The sequence below is a fragment of the Primulina eburnea genome, chromosome 3 (assembly GCF_022965805.1).
Source record: "Primulina eburnea isolate SZY01 chromosome 3, ASM2296580v1, whole genome shotgun sequence".
Classification (NCBI taxonomy): domain Eukaryota; kingdom Viridiplantae; phylum Streptophyta; class Magnoliopsida; order Lamiales; family Gesneriaceae; genus Primulina; species Primulina eburnea.
The window spans coordinates 8,056,947-8,080,248 of NC_133103.1; the positions used below are offsets into that span (position 1 = coordinate 8,056,947).

Below are 23,302 nucleotides of genomic sequence, written 5' to 3' on the forward strand. Positions count from 1 at the left end.
TTATATATTTAAATTGTTATTTTTTGAATCGAAATAAAAATTCTATTTAAAATAATAAATTAATACCATTTTAAATTAGTAAAATTTTTCTGTCCCATTTTAAAAAATTAATACCATTTTAAATTATTAAATTTTTTCTGTCCCAACAATATTAATTTATAGAATATACTAATCATCAATATTAATTTAAATTTATTATATTACAACTTTAGTTGCCGAAAATTTCATGGAGCATGCGATCATCCATTATTTGGTCGTTATCAAAATAAGGTTGTTGACAATTATTAAAAAAAAAATTGTTGACCAATGACCATATCGGTTAAGGTATATGTATTGTCGGTTTTAATAAATATTTTATTAAATTAATTAAAACATATTAAATTAATTGATACACATTAAGGTTGTGTTAGGATTGTTCAATTTGATTTAGAATGATAAATTTGATTTGTGGAATACATTATTTTGATTTCTTGATAATATTTGAAATTCACGACAATTATTATTAAAATTGTATAAATTGATATGAGATGAATTTGAAATTCATTTAGAAATGCACTTGAGAAGATGGATTTGAAATCCACATATTTCAGTTATAGTTTTATTACAATGAAACAATAGATCAAATCTTAAATTAATATCTTACTTCTTTAAACACGCGTTACACAAAGTAAAATGAATTTTTAATGACAATATTATTGGGTGATTTTGAAATTCAACCTATTTAAAATGAAACACTTTATAAATATATAAATGGTGAATTTGAAGTACATGATTTGATTTAAATATGTAAATGGTGAATTTGAAGTATATGATCTGATTTATCTAAATAACAAAAACACATTTGAATATATTTGAAATTCATATACCTTATTATCAATCCAATTACAAAATTTAATTTTTGCTAATCCAAACAAGTCAAAATGACTTGATACCAATTAAATACATCCTCTCAAATTTATTAATCTAAACAAAACATAAGTATTTTTTAAAAATGTCCTTGCAATTATGCAATGTCTTGGATATGAGAAGACTGATTTAAGTTATTTGGTGATAAATTGGATATGAGAAGATTGATTCAAGTAATACTCATATATGAAAAGAATATAATATAAAAATAAAGAAATATATAAATGAAGTGAAACAATATGTCTACTAATTTTGTTTAAATGTTGAATTCCTATTTGAAAAGATTATTTGAAGCAATTAATTGCAATACATTTACATTCAAATATCGATCAAAATGAAGCAATGGGTTCCAAATGCTCAGTCCAACGAAAACTCTTCAAGCCATATAAGAATTTCATTCCTCTGCATATCACACCACACATGAAACAAAGACAAATGTAAGTATTGTTTATTTCATTCGACGTTTGACTCAGTACTGCACGACTATGTTATCTACGTCTCTCAATTTATCCTTGTATTATATATCATTTATCATCTCACGTGTCTCAAGCCGAACGATATTTAAAGAAACCAAGAAAATGAGATTTAGGCATGTGACAACTGCATTTTGTGAGCTTCAACAACTCTCACGTTCAACGAACTCGAGACCAGCTATGTGAGACACATGCCCCATGTTTGATCAACTTAACCGCGCAAATACGATTACTACAAGAAACTATTTTTTCTCTCACAATTGATGGATAAGGATGGGAAAATGTGCAGTGAATATTGGTAAATATGATTTTGTGCATAATGCAGAGAAGATTTAGATTGACTTACCATTATAAAACTCCAAGTTCGACCGGGATCGTTATATCGAGCTAGCATACAACCGACTTTGGGATTCAGACCGTCTCTTACGAGTGCAGATCGAAGTGCGTTTTCCTTCTTTCGAGCAATATCATCTGTTGGTTTTCCACTGAATCTTGAAACTGCAGCTATACCACCTTCAACTTTATTCAACTTAACACTATCTTGATTTGGAGCAGGTAAACTGCTCAAATCTTTGTCTGCCGGAAGAACTATTTGAATAGAAAGCTTGGAGATCTCCGGGTCAAATGCTTGAGTAAACACCGGAGTTGTCATTGGTATTTTCTCCGTTGTGGCATTTTTCCCAAATATGTACCTAGGAGATATGTTGAATTTCAAATAATAAAACATTAATTAGAAAGATGCAATATACACAGGATTCAAAAGATTCGGTCATGAAAAACTACAAGCACGAGATTATCCAATCCATGTAGGTAAGAGTTTGGGACGTGATTGATAGAACCTTACCCAGCAACTGAGTTAAAGCCGCTTGAACCAGATAGCTGGTTCGTGTCTGTTTCGACCACTATAAATGGCTCATACTTTCTTACCTGCATATCATATCACACATCTTATTATTAATGCTCGTTGAATTATTTTTTTAAAAAAATTAAACTAGACAACTGCGGCTGATTCTACTTATACGAACTCGGGACCTCATAATTGGCAGTTCGTTTCAGTATCTGATATTTAGGTGTTTCCAAGTCCGGAGTCTTGTAAAAACGCAGCTGCAAAGGTGGCACTCCAAGAATCAAAGAAAATCACTTGCAAAGTATTCTTTATAGTATGTAATATTATGTGCAATGTTTATTACTTGCTTCAGCACTTCAAGTAAACCTTCCACAGAAAAATATTCATTGTTCTCAATGGAATCCCAATAGTCCTGGAGATGAAATAGTTGTAGAGAAATGTAATTAGCTAAAGATTATTGTAAAATTATAATTATATATCTATTGCTCCCGTCGTCGAGTATGAATAGTAAAATCTTACCAGATGGCTGCAGAATTTATTAGTTTGTGGGTTGATGCCCATAACAGAAGTGCCTGTGAAGACTAATTCAGGCCTCCAAGGCAATAGTGCAAATTTCATCACCATAGTCCATCTTGTAGTTATCTCATAAGCTCCTGTCTACACCATTATACAACAAGTCATTTTAGGAAAAATGGCTTCTGTGTCTGATGCAAATGGCAAAATTCACAGGTCTTAGCAGCCTCCATTGGCGTTCCAATTTTTCACGACGACAAGTGAAAGACTTTAAATTATGAAGGAAATGTTGGGACATCATAAGAGACATTACTAGAAATATATTCAATCATTTGTGTTTCACAGCTACTTTTAACCATGTTACTCTAAAACATCAAATAGGCTGAAAATTAAGTTAATTCTAGAATGATTCATATGTACCAAGAGGCATGTTTATGTTAGAAATAAAAGCATTGGACTAGAGGTAGAACTATGTGCTTTGGTACAAGTTCAACACACATATTTGGAAAATAATTCGAGTGGGTTCTGCGAGTCGACTACCTAAGTAAATTGAACAAACATAATCTATATCACGAGTAGAGTACCGTACTGTGTTTATTTTCTAAATTTGGACATCCTGCGGGGAAAAAAAACCTGAAACGTTGTCTCTAGCTTGGAACCTTAGTGGTAGATGAGCTGCAGGTTGATATTTCCCACTTGTAATCCATTTAAACTGCTAAAAAAGAATACCTGTTTAACCCAGTGCAACTGGAAATCTGGGTTGAAGATCTTCTTCAACATGGCGATATTGAAGAGGTACCCCCCGATACTTCCGTGCTTCGTGATGGGGTCTCTGAAATTCACACGCTCGTCATAAGCCGTCCGATCAATCCCTTGATCATCAAACAGATGGGGAAGATCCTCGTACAAGAACTCCACCAAATGCTGCTGCGTGTCGGAGGTTGAGCTTGGCTTGGGCTGGCTTTCGGTTTCTTGGGTTATGCTCCTAAGCTTAAACACACGCCTGAAATCTGTATAGTATGTGAATTTGAGTGGAGGTGAAGATTTGGTTTTGGTGGCGTACTTGGGGAGAGAGTGGAAGAAGGTGGCAGTGGAGGAGTTGATGGTAACCGGAGTGCTCGGCCGCTGGAAATGTGCGGCGGGGAAATGTGCGGTTGCCATTTGTGTGGTTGTTCGCCGTTACATTGTACTTGTTTTGCCATATTTTTTTATTTTAGATTTTTTTTTTTTTGTGGTGGTTCTTGGTTTTTTTTAAAAAATATTATAAATTAATTAAAGCGTTGTAAAAATATGGCAAGTTTGGAGGATTTGTAAAAGTATTACAATCCGGGACTTACTGTCCCGGATTCAGAATTTTTTATTATTTTTTTTTTTGAAAAAAAATAAAATAAAAAGAAAGTGAGTGTGGCACGGATTCTAAGAAGCCGTGTCCAATCCGTGTCTCCGGATTTTTATTTTTTTAAAAAAAAAAAATAGATCGGCGACGGGTTTTTAAAAACCGTCGCTAGTGGCGACGGTTTAATCAAACGCCGTTGCTATTTGCGACGGTTTACCAAAAACCGTCGCTGACTTAGAATCCGTGGCAGACATTCCCGGATTCTAAATCCGTGACATTTTAATTCCCGTGACTACTTCCAGTATTTAAATGCGGTGCCCTCCTCCTCATTTCGCATCGAAGTCGAACAAGCCACAGGAGCAATTCTTTGTTTCGAATACGGATCTTCAAATTTGTTTTTCCGTGACATTTTAATTCCCGTGACTACTTCCAGTATTTAAATGCGGTGCCCTCCTCCTCATTTCGCATCGAAGTCGAACAAGCCACAGGAGCAATTCTTTGTTTCGAATACGGATCTTCAAATTTGTTTTTCAGTTTTTTTTATTTTAATTACAAGTGGTTGCTGCAACATATTTTTTCAACATTCGTATACAATTTTTGTATTATTGACTTTTTATATTTGTGGAATGTATTGATTGTGATTTAATATTCTTTTATGAATAAATTTATAGTAATGAAAGAACATAAGTGTAATTGCTAAATGAAATCAAATAAGTCAACAAACTACATATTAAAAAATTTTCATAACAATACAACACGGAATTGTCATAACAATTAAATATTAAATTGTAAAATATACGTCACAAACATAATTATTTGTCACCATAAGTCGATCTTCTCAACTCCACCTACCTGTAACGAACAAGAATTATTAATAAATAAAAATTTGTAATTACATTAATATCTTCACATGTTATGGTTTAAAAATAAGGTACAATACGTAATTGTATATATTTTACCTCCCACGTTGTCTCTCTCTCGTTGATGGCTGATCCATCTCGTTTCTTATGCGTGTCGTGCGATCTCTACCAGCCTGCCTCCTTTGTCGACGAACACCATTGTGTTGTAATTGGAATGTAGGTTCTTCCCAATATTGTTCATCATGAATAGGGTAGAATCTTCCATCGTATGTGTTCACGTATTCGCTCAATGTAAACCATGGTTGTACAAGTTGTGCGGGATTCAAACCAAACCATTTCGCTGCACATATAACATGTGAACAAGGAATTCCAAAAATTGTGAATTTACCACATGTGCATTCACGCGTAGAAATGTTCACAGCTTGTACGTGATGTTGACGACCCGGTCTTCCTCCTGTCGCGACGGATGCTGTTTTATCCCTTTGGTCAAATTTTGCTACTCGATGTTCAATTGACTTTTTTGACCAAATATCAAATTTAGAGTATGCATAGTCGGTCCATGGTTGATTTTTTTCCAACATCTTATCACTTCGCGCTCGCCGTTGAATGAAATAGTGTACGCAATGCTGTAAGATTGTAGTAGCCCGAATTCCAAATTGGGTAATTAACGGATTAATGGTGATTAAGAAGGTTTAATGTGTAATTTTGACCGTGGTCATGATCGGACGGACCGAAGATGGTTCGGTAGCACCGAAGAGTTCGGACGATCCGAAGTAAGTTCGGTGGATCCGATCATGAGGTGTCAAGAGTCGATCGACACGTCGGTTTACATGCAAGTTCGGATGATCCGAAGTGTAAGTTCGGTGGATCCGATCATGAGGTGTCAAGAGCCGATGGACACGTGGGAGTTCGGACGTTCCGAAGTGGGTTCGGTGGATCCGAACAAGCCTATAAATAGTGCTCGGATTTCCTCATTTTGCATTGCAAATTCTTGAGTTGTGTCTCATATTTGAGAGGTTTGGAAGGTTTCTAGGGTTAGTTGACGGTCGAGCGATAGCCAAGAGCTGCCAGGATTGGTAGCGTAGCGACGTCTGAGTTACGAGGCAATCGACATCAAAGGGCTGTCGACGGACGAAGGTAAACCCTAAACCTTTGGTAGTACTGGAGAGTACTGGTTTTGCTAGTCGAGCATGGTAGTATTGTTCATTGGGTATGCTTTTGATGCGTAGGCTTGTTCTAGACCTGATTAGCGGTGTTGCGTAAGGCTAGGATTGCTGTGATAGAGGTACGAAAGTACTATCCGAGATATCCTGGTCGAGTATACATTCTTATATGTGTTGCATGATTATGTGGTGCATTGATATATGTCATATGATGCATGCTATTATGTCACGCTTTATGATGCATGTTGCATTTCATGTTGAGCCGTATCTCCTTCGAGATAGCCTTTATTGTTGAGCTGTATCTCTTTCGAGATAAGCTATATCTTGTGGGGCCGCTCAGCCCTGTCTTGTCTTGTGGACGCATGGACACCGAGAGTACACAGTGGCCGACGGGTCGGGAGGGCTTCGGTGATCCGAGACATTTTTGGTCCACGTCTGTTCTTGTAGTGGATGCAGTGACCCAAAGGAGTACCGCGCGGCAGTATCCACTTGGCGCCTCTAGACTGAGCATTTTGAGATCCTTTGTTACTCCTGTTTCTTGACCTACCCTGGTATCATATCATAGCATGTGCATTTCATATAGGTTTGTATACTCATGCTTTTGTACTGGGCGTTCTTATCGCTCACGTCCTCGGTTTTGTTTATCTTGGACACCCCATTCCCGCGGGGCAGGCCTCAGGTTGGACAGCTCAAGAGGAGGAGGAGGAGGACGTTGAGTAGCTGGTTGGTTTAGTTCTTTGGTATCTTTTTGATTCGATATGGTTGTACCGTATATTTCAATTTTTAGTTGTCCTGGATTTTCGATTGGGTTGTTTAACTATCTTTTGATGACAGTTTTCCGCCTTTATTTCTGATTGTTCTTAATTAAGTTAATCGCATGCTTAGTTCTTGATTAGTAGGTGATTCTGGAACGGGTCACTACAAAGGTCATCTCCACTTTTGCAGTTATTGGAATACGTCGCACCCCTTTCAACACACCATTAGTACACTCAGACATGTTCGTCGTCATTATCCCTCGTCTCCATCCACCATCATGAGCCAATGACCATTTTTCTTTTTGAATGTTTGACAAATACGTGAAAGCTGCTGCATTCTTTGTCCTAATTGCCTCCATTGTCGCATTAAATTTTGCTACTTGGTGTTGTACCCCTGCTTCCCAACATAAGTCTTTTAAATGAATGTTTTTGAACTTGCTGTTGAAATTAGAGCGAACATGCCTCAAACAGAAACGATGAACACCACGAGGAGGCTTGAAGTCAGGGAGATTTTGAACTGCACTTGTTATACCCGCATGTCTATCAGATATAAGGCACACACCACTACACCCTCTGGTAACATGTCGTGCAACATTACCGAGGAACCAATGCCAAGACTCGTAATTTTCTTCATCAACAAGCGCAAAGGCTAACGGCAAAATCTGGTTATTGGCATCCAATGTTACTGCAATGAGTAGTTTGTGTTTATATTTGGTGTACATATGGGTACCGTCTACACTGATTACGTTGCGACAATGTCGAAAACCATTTATACATGGTCTGAATGCCCAAAACACAAAGTTCAAGACTTTATGTGGATGGTCATTAGGTCGAAGATGCTTCCATTCTACAACAGTTCCTGGATTGTACTTCGACAAAGCTCCCATATATTTAGGAAGCAAAGTTACAGAGCTTTCCCATGTGCCATAGACTACCTCCACCGCGCGTTTCAAACCCTGCCATGCCTTATCATACGATATATCATACCCATATTTTTCTTTAATACTTTCTTGCACATATTTGATTTCGTATGCAGGATCACAACGCACGATTCCCAAAAGTGTACTGGCTATCATGTTTACGTCAAGGTTGTGGTGATCTATACCGACTTGGGTAGACATGCATGTGTGATCATCACCATATTTCGTGATCATGAAGTAGCCTAAACTTTTTTTGAACGATGCTCGAAGTCCCCACCCACAATTGCCACCTTCGGACCAGTTCTTGCATTTGACCTTCCAAATTGTCGGAGAACTTTGGACAACGATATATTCACGTCTCAAAACCCGAACTGAAAAATCCTTCACTGAAGATATTAAATCGTTTTTGCTCTTAAATACCATTTTGACACCGAGCTCTGGCCTTTCAGGATTGTAAAAGTTTGTTCGAGATGCAGAAGGAATACCAAATGAATCTGGAATTTGTTCGTCGTAGACTTCATTGAAAAATTGAGGAATATCACGTAAATGTTGCTCAGGTGCAATAGGAATGTTCTCTGTCACTGTTGCTCCAGACATTAACACACGCGTCAATGTCCCTTCATTTGCATTTTCAACATGATGATCATCTTCTCCGTCACTTGATGTAGCATACAAATCATCATCGCTATTCCTGACATGATGCGAACTGTCCCCAAATAAATCATCTTGCTCAGGCATGTATTCTGTAATTGATGTTGGAATATTTGCATCCACAGTAGAATTATCAAAATGTCTAACATTTGTGGTATTATCCTCATCAGCCCATGAATTTAATTCCAATTGGCCTGTTCTAGTAGAACCCCATGCGACATCAACTCTTGATGGACCCGTGATATGATGATCCCAATCCCCTGAAGTAAAATCCCATTCTCGTCTTGTATTCATCCCCCATGCATAATCTTCTTCAGTGTGAGCCGTGATATGGTGATCCCAAGGACCAGTGTCGATCCCAGAGTATGTATGAGCTGACTGTTCATCGACGTGATACATAGAAGGTCCCGCTTCATTCAAACCTATTGTTCCCAAACCTTGCGTTATTACTGCCATGACTGCATCAAAATCGTAATCACTTACGTTCTGTAACACTGGCGATGAATCAACATACAAGTACATGCAATCCAATGTCGGCAACTCAAACATAAATTGTAGACTATCATCATCTGTGATATAGACATGCTCTTCAATGTAACGAGCCGACGAGCTATAACAATATTTCGTTGACATCCTGATGCAGAATTTTGATGGGTCGATCTCCAACTTGCGATGCACATAATTCACCAATTGAGAAAATGTAGTAGACCGAGAGATTTTAATGGGCCTTGTCGCGGGGATACTATATACAACCCTACCATCTTCAATAATGACATAGCCACCTACGTACAGTAAGGCTCTCACAGTATCCATGTCTGCACCAAAAACTATGACATAATGTATACAATCATAACAAAATTTAATTATGCGTTTCTCGTATATATATTAAAAAAGTATATTCTATATTAGATAAAATTTCAAGAATCATTTACAAGATTATTATTATTATTATTAAAATATATATTGTTAAATCAATATAATTAAAATTTATATTTAGTAATACCAATGTTTGGTTTTATAATAATAAAAAATTGTTATGACTTATATTAAAAATTTAGATTTTCAAACATGTGTAAGTAGAATTTTCAAATATATTAATTTCTTATATTCAAAATTTTAACAACTAAGAGTATAAAAAAATAAAAAGAGTAAAAAAAACATATACAGAAACAAATGACAAATTTACAAGATAAATTTATATTTTTCAAAATTGTTTTACTATATATAAAATTTTTGTTATATAATGATACAGACCACCACGAGATTTTTTTTAATAATAATTTCTTTCTGTAAATTGAAATGGACAAACCATAAAAACCCTAATTTCTCAAATATACCTTTTGATTATTATAAAATGACGTCCTATTCTTTTCGTGAAAGGAGGTGACTTTAAAATCTGCACATTTAAATATCATAAATTCCTTAACAATTAAATACTTAACCATTAAATATAATTAACAAATAAATAATTGACATTTAAATATTATTAGCAATTCACGTAAATAATTAGTCCACTAATGCTTAAAATTCACGTAAATAAAATAATTTCAAATATAATTAGTGTGATTATTGTAATATTATATCACGTAATATAAGAATTGCTATTAAATTTCACGTAAATTAAATTTAATTATTGTAATTAACGTGAATATTGTATATATAAGATTATATCACGTAAATATAATTAATGTCATAAAATTAAGTTTAATCGTCAATTATTATATTTAATTTATGTGATATATATTATATCACGTAAATATAATTATCGTAACTAAATTAAGTGTAGTTATTATTATTCCAAAATTTCTAAATCACAGTATTATAATTGCAATAATACAATTAATATTATACTTATTGATATTACTTAAAATTGATACAACGATCGAACAATAATAAATATTATTAACAACAAAAAATATCGTTATCTCTAATTATTCTGAAAAATGTCGAAACTTACGTTAATAAATGGAAAAGTTGAAGATTCGTATTCGAAACAAAGAATTGCTCCTGTGGCTTGTTCGACTTCGATGCGAAATGAGGAGGGCACCGCATTTAAATACTGGAAGTAGTCGCGGGAATTAAAAATTTACGGATTTAGAAACGTTAGCGACGGTTTTTGTTTAAACCGTCGCAAACAGCAACGGCGTTTGATTAAACCGTCGCCAATAGCGACGGTTTTTCAAAACCCGTCGCCGATCTAACTTTTTTTTTTAAAAAAAATGAAAATCCGGAGACACGGATTGGACACGGATTCTTAGAATCCGTGCCACACTCACTTTCTTTTTATTTTATTTTTTTTCAGAAAAAAAATAATAAAAAATTCTGAATCCGGGACTTACAGTCCCGGATTGTAATACTTTTACAAACCCTCCAAACTTGCCATATTTTTACAACACTTTAATTAATTTATAATATTTTTAAAAAAAACCCGTGGTTCTTCTTCTACTTTCTTTTTTAATGTCATTTTACTATAAAAAATAATATTTTTAATAAATAAAACAAATAAAATATTTTTTTAAATATGTAAAACTATTCAATAAGAGTGTTTATACTGTTTTTATGATCAAACTAAATATAATAAAAAAGCAGTTCATTCGAGAACGGGTTTCTAGCCCAATGGTCTCACTCGCCGGATTAGCTGGCCTCCCATCCCGAGTTTGATCCCCCTTCCCTGCGTGAGTTGTAATAAAAAAAAAACACTTCATTCTCTATTTTTTTTATTAAAATAAAATAAAGTATATATTCGATCCTTCGGTAATAGATATATTATTGTTAAACTCTCTTTATAAACTAATTTGAGCATAATGTTCAATTTTTTTTTATAATTCTCACAAATATAGTAGATGGCGAGTAAATGAAATTAATTTCAGAAATATAGTTGAAGGACTTCTTATTCCAATCCACTTTTTAAGGAATTTTCGGCTATTTCGATAAAATTGTTAACTTGTTAGACGTGGTATTTGACAAGTCAATAATTTTCGAGTCACGCCAATATTTTTTGATTTACATCAGCAATTGGATCAAAACAATAAAAAATTATAAGTTAATTTACCAAAACTAAAATTTGAAAGCTTAATATATCAAAACCAAAATTGAATAATTTAATGAAGCAAGAAACTATTTCCCTAATTTTTTTGCCACAGATTTCAGAAATTGGCGTTGCAGAACAAATATTGAGTCAAACCTCCATAATTGATGAAATTTTAGTCGGTCAATTAACAATTCACACCTAAAAATTAAGTCCACATTAAAGCCCATTATATATTCGTTATAACAAGAAATAAAGTCCATTTCAAAACGATAAATGGCCCATGATCCTCCCAACAACTTTTTGAATTCCATAAATCGAGAAGATTAAATAAATTTAAGTAGTCATCTATATCACCATAACCACCACATTCATGTATAAAGTTGCAAGCACTTTTTTTTTCCCCTAAAAAGCCTGAATTTTTTCTATCTTTTTTTGTGTAAAATTATGTTAATTTCAAGAACTCGTAATTTTCAGTGAAATTCGCATGTGTATGACTTCATAACATATGGTTCCGATTATTCCATTATAAATCTGATTGATATTAATCGGAATTTACTTTATTTTCATAGTTAAATGAGAAATAATCTTGCGATATATGAGGTCATTATACTATCAAACTAATAAATTTTAAGAGAGTTTTTGAGTTGACAAGTCTATTTTAACTCATTAAAACTCCAAGTCCGAATTTAAATAATCCTTTTAGCACAAGATATCATGTTATAATCAATCCTTTAATTCAGAAAGCAATAATCTCAAGCCAAAATCACTATGTCTCCACTCCTAAACCTTTTTTTCCCATTTGTTCTTGTATATATAAGCCTCAAACTTGTACACTAGTAGACAAAATTTAACTCAACAAAATAGAAAAAGAAAAAGAAAAAGAAAAAAGAATCCATAAAAAAGTGCGAGGTGGCAAAGTAACACATCCATGGATTGGCACTCCTGGTTATCAAAAACAAGCCTTGAACCCGCACTAGCATATGAATATGCTTTAAACTTCACCCGAAATGAGCTTGAAGAAGATGATCTAGCCTACTTCAACCACGAGTTCCTCCAAAGCATCGGCATCATTTTCCCGAAATACCGTCTCGAAATAATCAAGCTAGCTCTAAAGGAGTTGAAAGGAAAGCCAAATGGGATCTCAAAGATCATTTTGGCCATGAAAAATGCCAAGAATCTCTTCACAAGCAACATTGTGAAGTGGTGCTCTCACAAAATCCCGCCACAGTATCCGGTCTCCGGGTTCTCCCCTTACCGAACACCGTGTAATGGTTCAAACCGGAATATCTGCGGCGGAAAAGAGAAGGGAAGAATCCATATGAATATCATGAGATCAGGAACTTCGGAAAGGAGGGTGCAAGAGAAGTTCTTGGTGACAAGCAGAAGCTTGAGTGGATCTGGGCCTATAAATGGCAAGATTCAAGAGAGACGTTGGTACCCAAATCGGAGCCCACTTGTTACCTGGCCTATGGAGGGAAAAGGTAGAGAGAGAATGGGCTTCATCTGCAGAAGCCCGTCTGTTTCTGGGCCGATTGAAAGTTTGGGCTGAACCCAAAAGTGAGACCCTTTAATACCTATCTTAACGGAGAGAATAATGGTGTTGATCATGATTCATGGGGATCGATCACTATGGTACCTAATGTTTCAACATATAAAACCAACTCGAAGTGGAACAAAATCTATCAAGAATCCATCAAAGTACTAGTGATTTACGAGCTTCGGCGCTTGAATGAGCTTCGATCAACAACCCATTGTTGTTTTTTCATCTTAGTTTAGTTTGTTTTTTTTTTTGGTTATGTTTGTTTAAGGTGATTGCTTCTATGGATATGTTGTGTGTTTATGGTGGTGATATATAGGTTTTCCCTATATATCCTTATTTAATGGGCATATAGAGAAAGTTGGAGTTTATGCAGAATTGGGACTAAGTTTCTTTAACATTTGCTTCAATTTTGTATATTTATATTACACATTCTTCCATTCATGTTCATTCACTCCGGCTTTGGTCCTTGAGTCAGAACGCTCTGTTTAATAGATTTTTCTAGCAAATCGAGTGGGTTGTTTTGTAACATGAAGATGAATGAAATCAATTGTCAACATAACGAATCAGGCAGAATGTCGTCCGCCCCGTGCTTCACATCGCCTTGTGTCGTTTGGACCAAACTCCAAAGCAAGTATTAAACAGAAAACCTGGCAGGAATGCAGGGGGCAATGGGTTAACCACATGGTTAATATGCAAAAATGTAGGATTGAGCAAAAATATGTTGTCGGAGAAAAATTAATATTATAGTGAGTATACAACACATTAACATCTTAAATAGGAAATACCAATCCTCTCTGATGGAACAAAAGTTTCAGACATGATCTGGATGGGGACCCTCTTCCATAAAATTATTATTGTGTCTGTCCAAGAAGGCCAGTTTGCTAAGGATACTATGATCTTGATGGGGACCCTGCCACATCAAGTAGTCATTGCCACATCAAGTAGTCATTCTCTCCGTCCAAGAAGGCCCAAATTGGTGAGCCACTATACCGTTAGGCCCTAGATCCAAACGTCTAATCACGGTTTTTAGGCACAAGGTGCGCCTTCAAGTTCAAGGTTCCACCGTCAACTCGGACAACTCTTGGAGCCCACGTGTAGCCTCGACCATAAGCTCGTATATTCGACCAAAACACTCTCCTCCCCCAGCTCCTAGGCCTGCCAAGAAACCGAGGAGCTGCGGTTTTTGGTGCTGATTCTTGGTATATCAACATTGTCGTCCTCTTCACATATCAAAAGGTTAAATATAGAGATGATTAGAGAATTGACATAAAATTTCCCCAAAGCTTGCAACACGTCCTTGAGAATCTTGAACTACCCCGTTCCTCTGGTTGATGATAAAATCCAGAGTCTCACCTCTGTGACGCCATACTCGCAATATACTGGCTGATCCCTCACAAGATACGATATTTCCCACAATAATTTTTGACGAGGACTTTTGGTCTCTTTCGCAAACTCATCGACATGGAAGTTGAACCAAATAAGCTGATTTATTACAAACGTGGGGAAGATATATCAGGAGTTTCTGTGAGCAGTTTTTGAAAAACTTGCTGCTAATTTATGCACAACATCATTGTGCAAATCACAGCCTTTCAAGTATACTCGCAATCATACGAGCGCCGCGGTCCTCAATCACTGCTTACATAATTTAGTCAAATCAATAATTCGTTCAAGGGGTGTTGATTGTTAAAGTTTGATTTATGAACTAAACAAATTAGCTATGAAAAGGTAGAATACGTGAACATGGACTATTCATGAATATATACACACACACACACACACACACACACACACACACATATGCGAAGTATTACATTGTTCATCTTCATGCATGAGAATGGATCGATATGAAACCCCAGGTAGAGTTATCAAAATTGACCCGCCCCGTCCCCACCTTACCCTGCCCATCAAATGGCGGATCTGCCAAATAATTGACGGGTAGGGAAAACATCAACCAACGCAACCCGCCACGGGATGCAACTTGCAAGTTAGGCGGGCAATTTTCCATTCTTTCAAGTCGAAGACAGAAAAATGAAGTTAGAGAGGGCGAAAAAATATATTAAAAATTTTGCAAGGGCAAATCCAAATTTTAAGTAGATGAAGGTGAAGCATCTAATACCATACCCTATAAAATAAAAATCTTTTATCAAAAAAATTATATTTATTTTTAATTGAAAATTTAATGAGATAATTACGCAATTTAGTTAAATATATATATATGTTCGAGGCTGCCAAACGCGATTTTTATTAGCCCAATACCTTCCGCGAGAGAGATACATAAAGTGGTCCGTAAACAAAACTCCAGAAATCAATCAAATCAAACATCTATTATGGGATTTATTAAATTTATCAAAATTCCAAAAATTTAATTATGAAATAAATGAAATTAACTAATCATTAACTAATTACTTGCCTTTCTTTTGAAACCAAGAAAAAAAAAAGACAGATTAATTGATTTTCTCAAGAATAAATTGTTTGTTTATTTATTCTCATCGGATTGAACATCAATTTCAAAAGTCCCCATCACGAGTGGCAATTTAAATGTATATAAATATAGATATGGACAGTTAGATTAGTAGCACATGGCTTGTCCAGCTAAAAAGATAAATAATGATAAAAAGAAAAACACTGCATTCTCACCTCTTTGAAATTACCAGCTTTCATGTTTGGATTCATTTTAAAATTTGGGACATCATTTTCACTTGTTTGTCAACGAAGCCTAATAAGTCCATTCAATATTTTTGTCATTGATATTTTCGTATATTTCTCAACACTTCTATTAATTACATCGGTCTATAGTTGTTTCTTCCTATTCAATTAGGATATGCTAATCGAATAGTGCGCCAACTCTTTAGAACTAAAGATCTAAACGAATAGAATTGAGTTAAATGTCGATAAAAAAAAATTGTATCGAGTTTGAGTTTGACTCGAAATATTCAAAATTATAACATTAAGTTTTAATAATTAATGTTTTAAGGTTCGAAAAACGAAAAGACTCGAATTGTTTGTATGTATACATAATTATATTATATTTAAAAAAATATTATGGCTTATAAATTATCGAACAAAATAATTTTGGCTCCAGTTCGGTTCGGAAAAAACCTCGAACATATTCAAATTCGGCTCGCATTCAACAACTTCGAATACAAATAAAATATTTATGGAATCAACTATAAAAACTCACCAACCGGCTCGATTAGATTACAATCCTACTTGTAACAGAATTTGTCTAGATTATTTTATTGGTTAGTTGGAAAGTTTTTTTAAAAAAAAATTTCTAATGTGTATTTTTTTTATAAATAATTGTATTAAAAATTGTAAATATAATAAAATAATAGTATAATATTTATTTTAACAATTAGATATTTGGATTTATGTTAAGTTGTTTGGATTCATATTAAAAATTGTAGGAGGAATATAGTTGTTCAGATGTTTGAATTTGGACACATATTAAGTTCTAAAAATAAATTATCTGTATTAAAATTATGTCAATTTTAATAATGAAGCATTTGTATTAATTCGTATTATAAATATTATAGTTAATATATATAAGAATCAAATAAATAAATTTAACTATTAATAAAAATAAAATTATAATTATAATACTAATATTAACATTAATTATAATTATATTTTTAAATTTATAAATAAATAGTAAACAAAAAGAATATTTTAGGAGTATATTTTTTAGTGTAAGATTTGAAGTAAATGGGTAGGAGATGAATGTTATATTTGGTGCAAAAACTGCACTATTTTGGTGCAGAAACTGCACCAAAATAGATTTATGGGTTGGAGATAGCCTTAATGTGATAAAAAAACACAAGACATCTATCTATTCACACATAGTTTGAATTATCATGCTTGATTTATGGCATCACAAACTTTCAACCTTATTATCCTCGCGGAGTTGGGAGAACAACCATATTACAATACTCGTCAAGTCGAGCTACATACAATTATGTTTTGGATCGTGAGAATTGATTGTACACAAATTTAATTCACAATTTTTTTAGTAAATTGATAAGAACCTATGAAAGGATTTAGCTTGAGGATTACTACTCGATGTGCACATCTCCTTACACCTATTTAATAATAAGTACGTGTAAATAAATCTTTAATCGAAAAATAGTTAAAAAAATTCATTGTCATCGTGGTTCTAGGTATGTTATATACAAATACACGAAAAAAAAAAACAATGATATAGTACAATACACGAAAAAAAAATGTAGTACTACAATATAAATGACTCCAAAAAGTTAAAGACATGTTGTTTTTTAAATAAATGACTCCAAAAAAATGGATGGGGAGATTGTGTCATAATCTCATCAAACAAGGTCTGCCAAGTTGGTGGTTAGCTGTGAGTTGTGACAAATTGCTCAAAAAATTTATGTCGTTTTAAAAAAGTTTTCTAAAATAAAATTGATAAAATATTGTGAAATTATTTTAGATTTTTTGACCTTTTAAAAATACTTAAGATTTAAGATAAAGAAATCAAATTTTGTACATTGAAGAATGCCCATGGGGTCATGAGAGGCTGATATTAGTGTTAAGAATAAGTCTCTTGTGAGACGGTTTTACGTATCTTTATTTGTGATAAATGTCAATTCTGCTTATATTTACAATAAAAAATAATATTTTTGACATAAATTTTTTAGTTTTTCATGAGTGACCTAAATAGAATATATATCTCACAAAATTGATCTATGACACCGTCTCACGTGATTTTTTTATGTAGTATTAAAATAGTTATAAAATTAATTTATATAGAAAAAAAAAACAAATGAGTAAGGTTGGGTCTCTTTTCATCTTACTGCAACTTGTAATTAGGAGTTGGCTCACATGCAAGTGGGCATGGTAGACATCACGAGCAAGAATAATTGACTTCTATTTGATTTCGCTTTCATTTTTTCATCTTTCATTAATCCTCTTATTTATTTTCATCCTCTTATAAAAATATTTTAATTCTTTCCACCTGTCCAAAATTTAATATTGACTCACGAAAAATATCATAATATATTATATAATATTTTATATATATTGTTACGTGCCATCACCAAAAGGTAGATTATGTGATACGATTTGACATTAAAAAAATCTTCTTAAAACAATAACCAAATGTAAAATTTATTTTTCCAAAAGTCTTATGCTGAGAGAGAAAATCTTAATTTTTCAAATTGGATATATATATATATATATATATATATATATATGTATATATATAAGTATCAAAGTAACTTATATGTAGTTTAAGTAGAGTAGCTTGCATTAGTATTGAAGATTAGAGTAGACAATTTTTCCATATCGTGAGAGAATTAATGAGTAGATTAACAGCTAGAAAATTGGAGAAAACATACAATCCTATCTGCTTAGTCACACTATGGCCCCAACCTCTCATTTTCAACCTTATCAACAATATAAAGTTTACCGATTTCACCTATTTTTATCTGTAAGATGAATCAACTATGTTTATATTTAATAATAAATAATATTTTTGATATGAAACCTAATATTTTTTTTGATGACTCAAATAAGATATCTATCTCACAAAATTGACTAATTAGACTAACAAAAATTTTTGACTATAAAGTTTTATTGTTATTATTATTATTTATTCTTTAGTAACACCTAAACGATGGGGAAGATCAAAATAGAGTCAGAAGAAAACGAAAAGTGGCTCTTATTTTCATGAAAAGCCATTATTTTAGTGGGTGATTAAGCTATAATCACCATATTCTTTCTTCTTTGTTTTTTTTTTTATACATGCCATATTCAAATGTGTATGATAATAAATATGGAAAATGAATGAGTTTAAATTATGTGTGCTGGTCAAAGTGTGTGGAAGGTTAAATCTATCTTCGGTACAATTAATAAGGTAAGACTTGTTTGTAAAGATTTTAGTAGATGAAAGTGTTGAAGCACATCATAAAATTAATCACATTACTTAAATTACATATATCTATCTATTTTTATCAAACGTGTTACATATCAACGTAGATATATCATCACATATCATGTATCAAACAATACACAAAGTGCTAATAATACAAAGTATTGTGTTTGCTCAATCAGCCAACACATTATTTCAATGGGACGCCATACCAGTAGGGATGGAACATGACTCGAACATGACCTCTCTCAGGTGAGTTTGTATAAGGAGTAGGTCTTATGTGAGACCGTCTCACGGATCTTAATCCGTGAGACGGGTCAACCCTACCCATATTCACAATAAAAAGTAATACTCTTAGCATAAAAAGTAATACTTTTTCATGGATGACCTAAATAAAATATCTGTCTCACAAATATGACCCGTGAGACCGTCTCACACAAGTTTTTGCCTTGTATAAGTTAAATGGTATCAGGTCGAATAAAAGATAATTACTTTTTTTTATCTTCATTGGATTTAGATCAGATAACAAGTTTTATAAAACTCGATCCATACCAAACCAAAGCTGATAGCAATGGACGTGCGTCTATCGAATTTTTGGAAGAGTATTGATTCCGAAGTGTATATAATTGTCTACGAAAATAAATAATTTAAATTGTTACACTAACCAATTATAAACTAATTCAAAACAATATCATAATCCGAACACAATGTCCTCCTCGATGCATGAATTATTGATCCTTCATCAACATAAATATGGATTCAACTTCTATATATATTCAAGAACATGACTTTTGTGTATTTTATCATAAACGCAACATCTTGTCACTTGTACCACTTGTCTCTTGGTCCTTGGAGTTCCTACTATTGGTTGTCTCGCATAACATTTTGTGGGACATTTTTTTCAAATTTCTTTACAAAAAGTCATAGTTGAATAAGAAAGAACTTATATAAATATGTGAAAATTTGCAATTTTAGTATGTGGAGTTCATTAATAACTTTGATTATTTTTTGTTTTAGTTATTTTCTCCGAAAAACCATTAAATTAATTGAATATTATTTATTTGACATTAATATTTTCTTATGTGACGAAAATAAAGTCTACGGTGATGCGAGAATAAAGTCTATGTTACATACATTAAATCAATCTAAGAAAAATACAAATGAGAAAATAAAACAAAACGAAGCACAATATTTCAAAAGAAGAGAAATAAGCTTGTAGTTTATCTTTCATTTACTTATTTAGATTTTAATATGTATAATATATGAAAACAAAAAAAACTAAATGTTACCGGATGAAAACAAAATTTTGACAAATTACATGACTATATTACAAAACAATAAAGCTTACAGAACTAAAATCGAAAATTTCTTATTATACATGCAAAAAACAAAATTCATTTATTCCTTAAAAAATATGTAAAATATCTGAAAATATAATTTCTTTTTTCTTTCACCTGCATGTTCAAACTTTTTTTTAGTAGGTCTCTTGCCAATATTCAGAATAAAAAGTAATAATTTTTCATGAATGATCAAACAAAAGATTTGTCTCACAAAATATGACTCATGAAACTGTCTCACACAAGTTTTTTTTTTTTTTTTTTTTGAGTTGAGGATGAAAATATTATAATAAGATCTTGAACTTGATATCACATTCCAAATTTTCGAGATTTTTGTCACAGTTTTGCGACAGGCACAAACTTGTGTGAGACGGTTTCACGGGTGGTATTTGTGAGACGGATCTCTTATTTGGGTCACCCATGAAAAAATATTATTTTTTATGCTAATAGTATTACTTTTTATGGTGAATATTGGTAGGATTGATCGATCTCACAGATTATGATCTATGAGACGATCTCACAGATTATGATCTATGAGACGATCTCACATAAGACTCACTCTTTGCAAAATTACAAAATCAAGTTTTCCAAATATATATTTGTGTGTGATATAAATAAAGTGTAAATAAGAATTGTCTCAGATATTCTTCAAATTAAATAAAAATTTAGAACCAGACGAGAGAGATAATCAGATTGATTTGAAATATTAATAGACAAACGAATAATATCGCCTTGTAAATAGTGAAAATAAATAAATAAATAAACAATGGCGAAAAAAGCCATGAAGATAAAAGGGTCCCTATTTGATTTCTACTAAAACAAAAATATCTATTTAATTTAATTTACAAAATTTTACTTGATTAAAGTTGGAATAAAGTACATCCCTATAATTCGATTTTAAATTAAAAATTAAAGAAATATGACTTCCAATTTCCAAAAAAAAAATATGTTATTATTTACATTCACAGAGCATCCAAATCTAATATCTCGGATCGTTTATGTTTTTCAATTTTCAGTCAACAGGGAAGGGACGAGAAAATCGAAGAGTCGAAACCCCGCTGACGCCATCTCCGCCGAGCTGTGATGTTATCGGGACATGTGGGAGAGGCGGCTAGCGCACGGCTTGAACTGGCCACGGCGCCGCTGCTGATGCGACGACGGCCGGATCAAAGACGCGAGGGCTCTCCTCACCAAATCCCCTTCCACGGTTCCGATTCGGACCAGAGAGTTAGTCATGGCGGAGCGCCTCATGCTCAGCCTGGTCGAGCTCCCGTACGACGTCGATTTCGAGTTCCTCGAAGCACTGCTGTTGCTCAACCCGGATTTGTGCAGGCTGCAACGGAACGAACCGGGGTGGTTCGTCGGCGAGCACATACACGTCCTCTTCTGAACCGCAGGGGGAGACAAGGAGATGCGGTGGTTCGGGGAAACGGGTCGGTCCAGGAAGAAGCTAATGGCTTGGGATGTCGGGCGAAACGACGGCGTACGGGAGGAGAATTGCCGGTTTGTCGGTGGGGTCGACCGGAGAACCGGGCTGCTGGATTTCCGAGCAGAATAAGCTGCCATTTTTATAGTGATGTAGTATTTATGATTATTTATTAATTATTTGAAAATGGGGAATTTGAGTATTGAAATTGGCAAACATAACTCAACTCTTGCCGTATATTTATAGGAGGGGTTTCCTTTAATTGCAATTTGGCCCCTGAAGTTTAAGAATATTAATTAATCCATACTTGTCAGAACTTTCAAGATTAACTGTGACCGATTTAATGCTCCAATAGAAATTAAGGGGGGAAAGCCTTTTCATTTTTTTTTATAAAAAAACCTTTCAGATTTTTTAAATAAAAGTTGAAGTGATAGACCAGAGGGTATATTTTTTACTACTGATTTTATAAAGTAAACTTCTTTTTTTGGTTGGGAAAAAGGGAGTGAGTAATAATTAATTTTCCCTAAGAAATGTTTAAATTTGTTTAAAAGAATTTAATATTAAAATGTACACTTAATAATAATAGAAAATTAAATTTTATTTTGATTCAAAAAAAAAATTTTATTTTATTTTACCTATGTTTATATAATATATATCATAGCTAAAGCGACATCTTATCCTAAATGTAGTAAGAAACAAGCCAGAGTTTTTAATGGTGAGATACCCCAATCCCTTTTCATGTGGTAAAGAATAATTTTTTTTAAAAAAAATTGGATAATCGATTCCTTTATTTTTATATGTATTTTTATTGTATAATAATATTTCAAGTTTGATAGTCATCAGCGAAACGACAAAGAATTGAGCCGTTTCATTAACGGCCTTTTCGCAATCGGCAGTGGGCTGGCACATGTAAGATAGAATCTTTATAGATCCCACGTATCGTGTCTGCTTTATATTTATATTTATATTTATATTTATATTATTTAGCTAGAATATGAATTCGACACGCTGCCTAAGAAGCTGACACACATAACATATTATAATATTTTATTTACACTACTTAATTTTAGTAAAATATATAATTGCGATAAGTATATTAATTTTAATAATTCATCGTATCGCGTTTTTTAAGCAAAAAGACAACGATTTTCTAAAAATTATTGTCTTTTTGGGGTTAAAGGCAACAGTTGTCTTTGATTTTTTTTTAAGATCAAAGACAATGTTGTCTATTACTGTATTTTTTGAGATAATCGACAACCGTTTGTCAAAATTGAATATGACTTTTTTCATCAACAATTTTAATGTTATTTTTAGTGGTGGATTTGTCACCTACCCTTCCCGTGTAATTCTTAAATTCTCAAAGTTCCAAACATATTATCCTATGTTGTTTTTATATGGACTTGGATTATATAAAATAAATTAATTTAATTTAATTGAAACGAGAACATGACACGTGAATGAACATGTAATTTAAATTGCTAGAACTAGTAAAGAACCAGTTGGGGATTGAATGGAATGGTTCGAAGCGACAATTATGTTGCATATTTGAAGAGGCGACATTTTATTTGTCGAGTATCATTGTGAAATATGTAACATGTGAATCATAATTTAAGATTATTTTACGTAAAAAGGGAATTTTGTGAATATAATTATCAACATC

General features: G+C 33.2%; 3 protein-coding genes and 1 long non-coding RNA gene across 4 annotated transcripts; all 4 read right to left on the reverse strand.

Moving 5' to 3' along the window:
- Positions 1-1,104: 1,104 nt before the first annotated feature.
- LOC140825966 (uncharacterized) lies at positions 1,105-3,949 on the reverse strand. Its single transcript, XM_073188030.1, has 7 exons — positions 3,469-3,949; positions 2,746-2,883; positions 2,570-2,638; positions 2,412-2,483; positions 2,224-2,306; positions 1,726-2,071; positions 1,105-1,308 (listed from the first exon to the last, which is right to left on the reverse strand). Exons 1-7 carry the CDS (start codon positions 3,898-3,900, stop codon positions 1,264-1,266), a joined length of 1,185 nt encoding a protein of 394 aa, XP_073044131.1. The 5' UTR covers positions 3,901-3,949; the 3' UTR covers positions 1,105-1,263.
- A 2,563-nt stretch (positions 3,950-6,512) lies between these two features.
- LOC140828157 (uncharacterized) lies at positions 6,513-9,224 on the reverse strand. The gene has a single exon (XM_073191143.1). It carries the CDS (start codon positions 9,055-9,057, stop codon positions 6,991-6,993), a length of 2,067 nt encoding a protein of 688 aa, XP_073047244.1. The 5' UTR covers positions 9,058-9,224; the 3' UTR covers positions 6,513-6,990.
- Positions 9,225-12,855: 3,631 nt separating this feature from the next.
- On the reverse strand, positions 12,856-14,831 carry LOC140828158 (uncharacterized). Its single transcript, XR_012117137.1, has 2 exons — positions 13,986-14,831; positions 12,856-13,642 (listed from the first exon to the last, which is right to left on the reverse strand). It is a non-coding gene; the product is annotated as an uncharacterized lncRNA (long non-coding RNA).
- Positions 14,832-21,302: 6,471 nt separating this feature from the next.
- On the reverse strand, positions 21,303-21,782 carry LOC140828707 (uncharacterized). The gene has a single exon (XM_073191626.1). It carries the CDS (start codon positions 21,780-21,782, stop codon positions 21,303-21,305), a length of 480 nt encoding a protein of 159 aa, XP_073047727.1.
- Positions 21,783-23,302: the final 1,520 nt, after the last annotated feature.

What these genes read in the sequence shown, in the direction of transcription:
- LOC140825966 (XM_073188030.1), bottom strand. Translation starts at nt 3,900, where the DNA reads ATGGCAACCGCACATTTCCCCGCCGCACATTTCCAGCGGCCGAGCACT. An exon ending in AGTTGCACTGGGTTAAACAG is followed by an intron (nt 2,884 to 3,468) that starts GTATTCTTTTTT and finishes ATAATGGTGTAG; the next exon opens with ACAGGAGCTTATGAGATAAC. An exon ending in GAACTTGGAGTTTTATAATG is followed by an intron (nt 1,309 to 1,725) that starts GTAAGTCAATCT and finishes TGTGATATGCAG; the next exon opens with AGGAATGAAATTCTTATATG.
- LOC140828157 (XM_073191143.1), bottom strand. Translation starts at nt 9,057, where the DNA reads ATGTCAACGAAATATTGTTATAGCTCGTCGGCTCGTTACATTGAAGAG.
- LOC140828707 (XM_073191626.1), bottom strand. Translation starts at nt 21,782, where the DNA reads ATGGCAGCTTATTCTGCTCGGAAATCCAGCAGCCCGGTTCTCCGGTCG.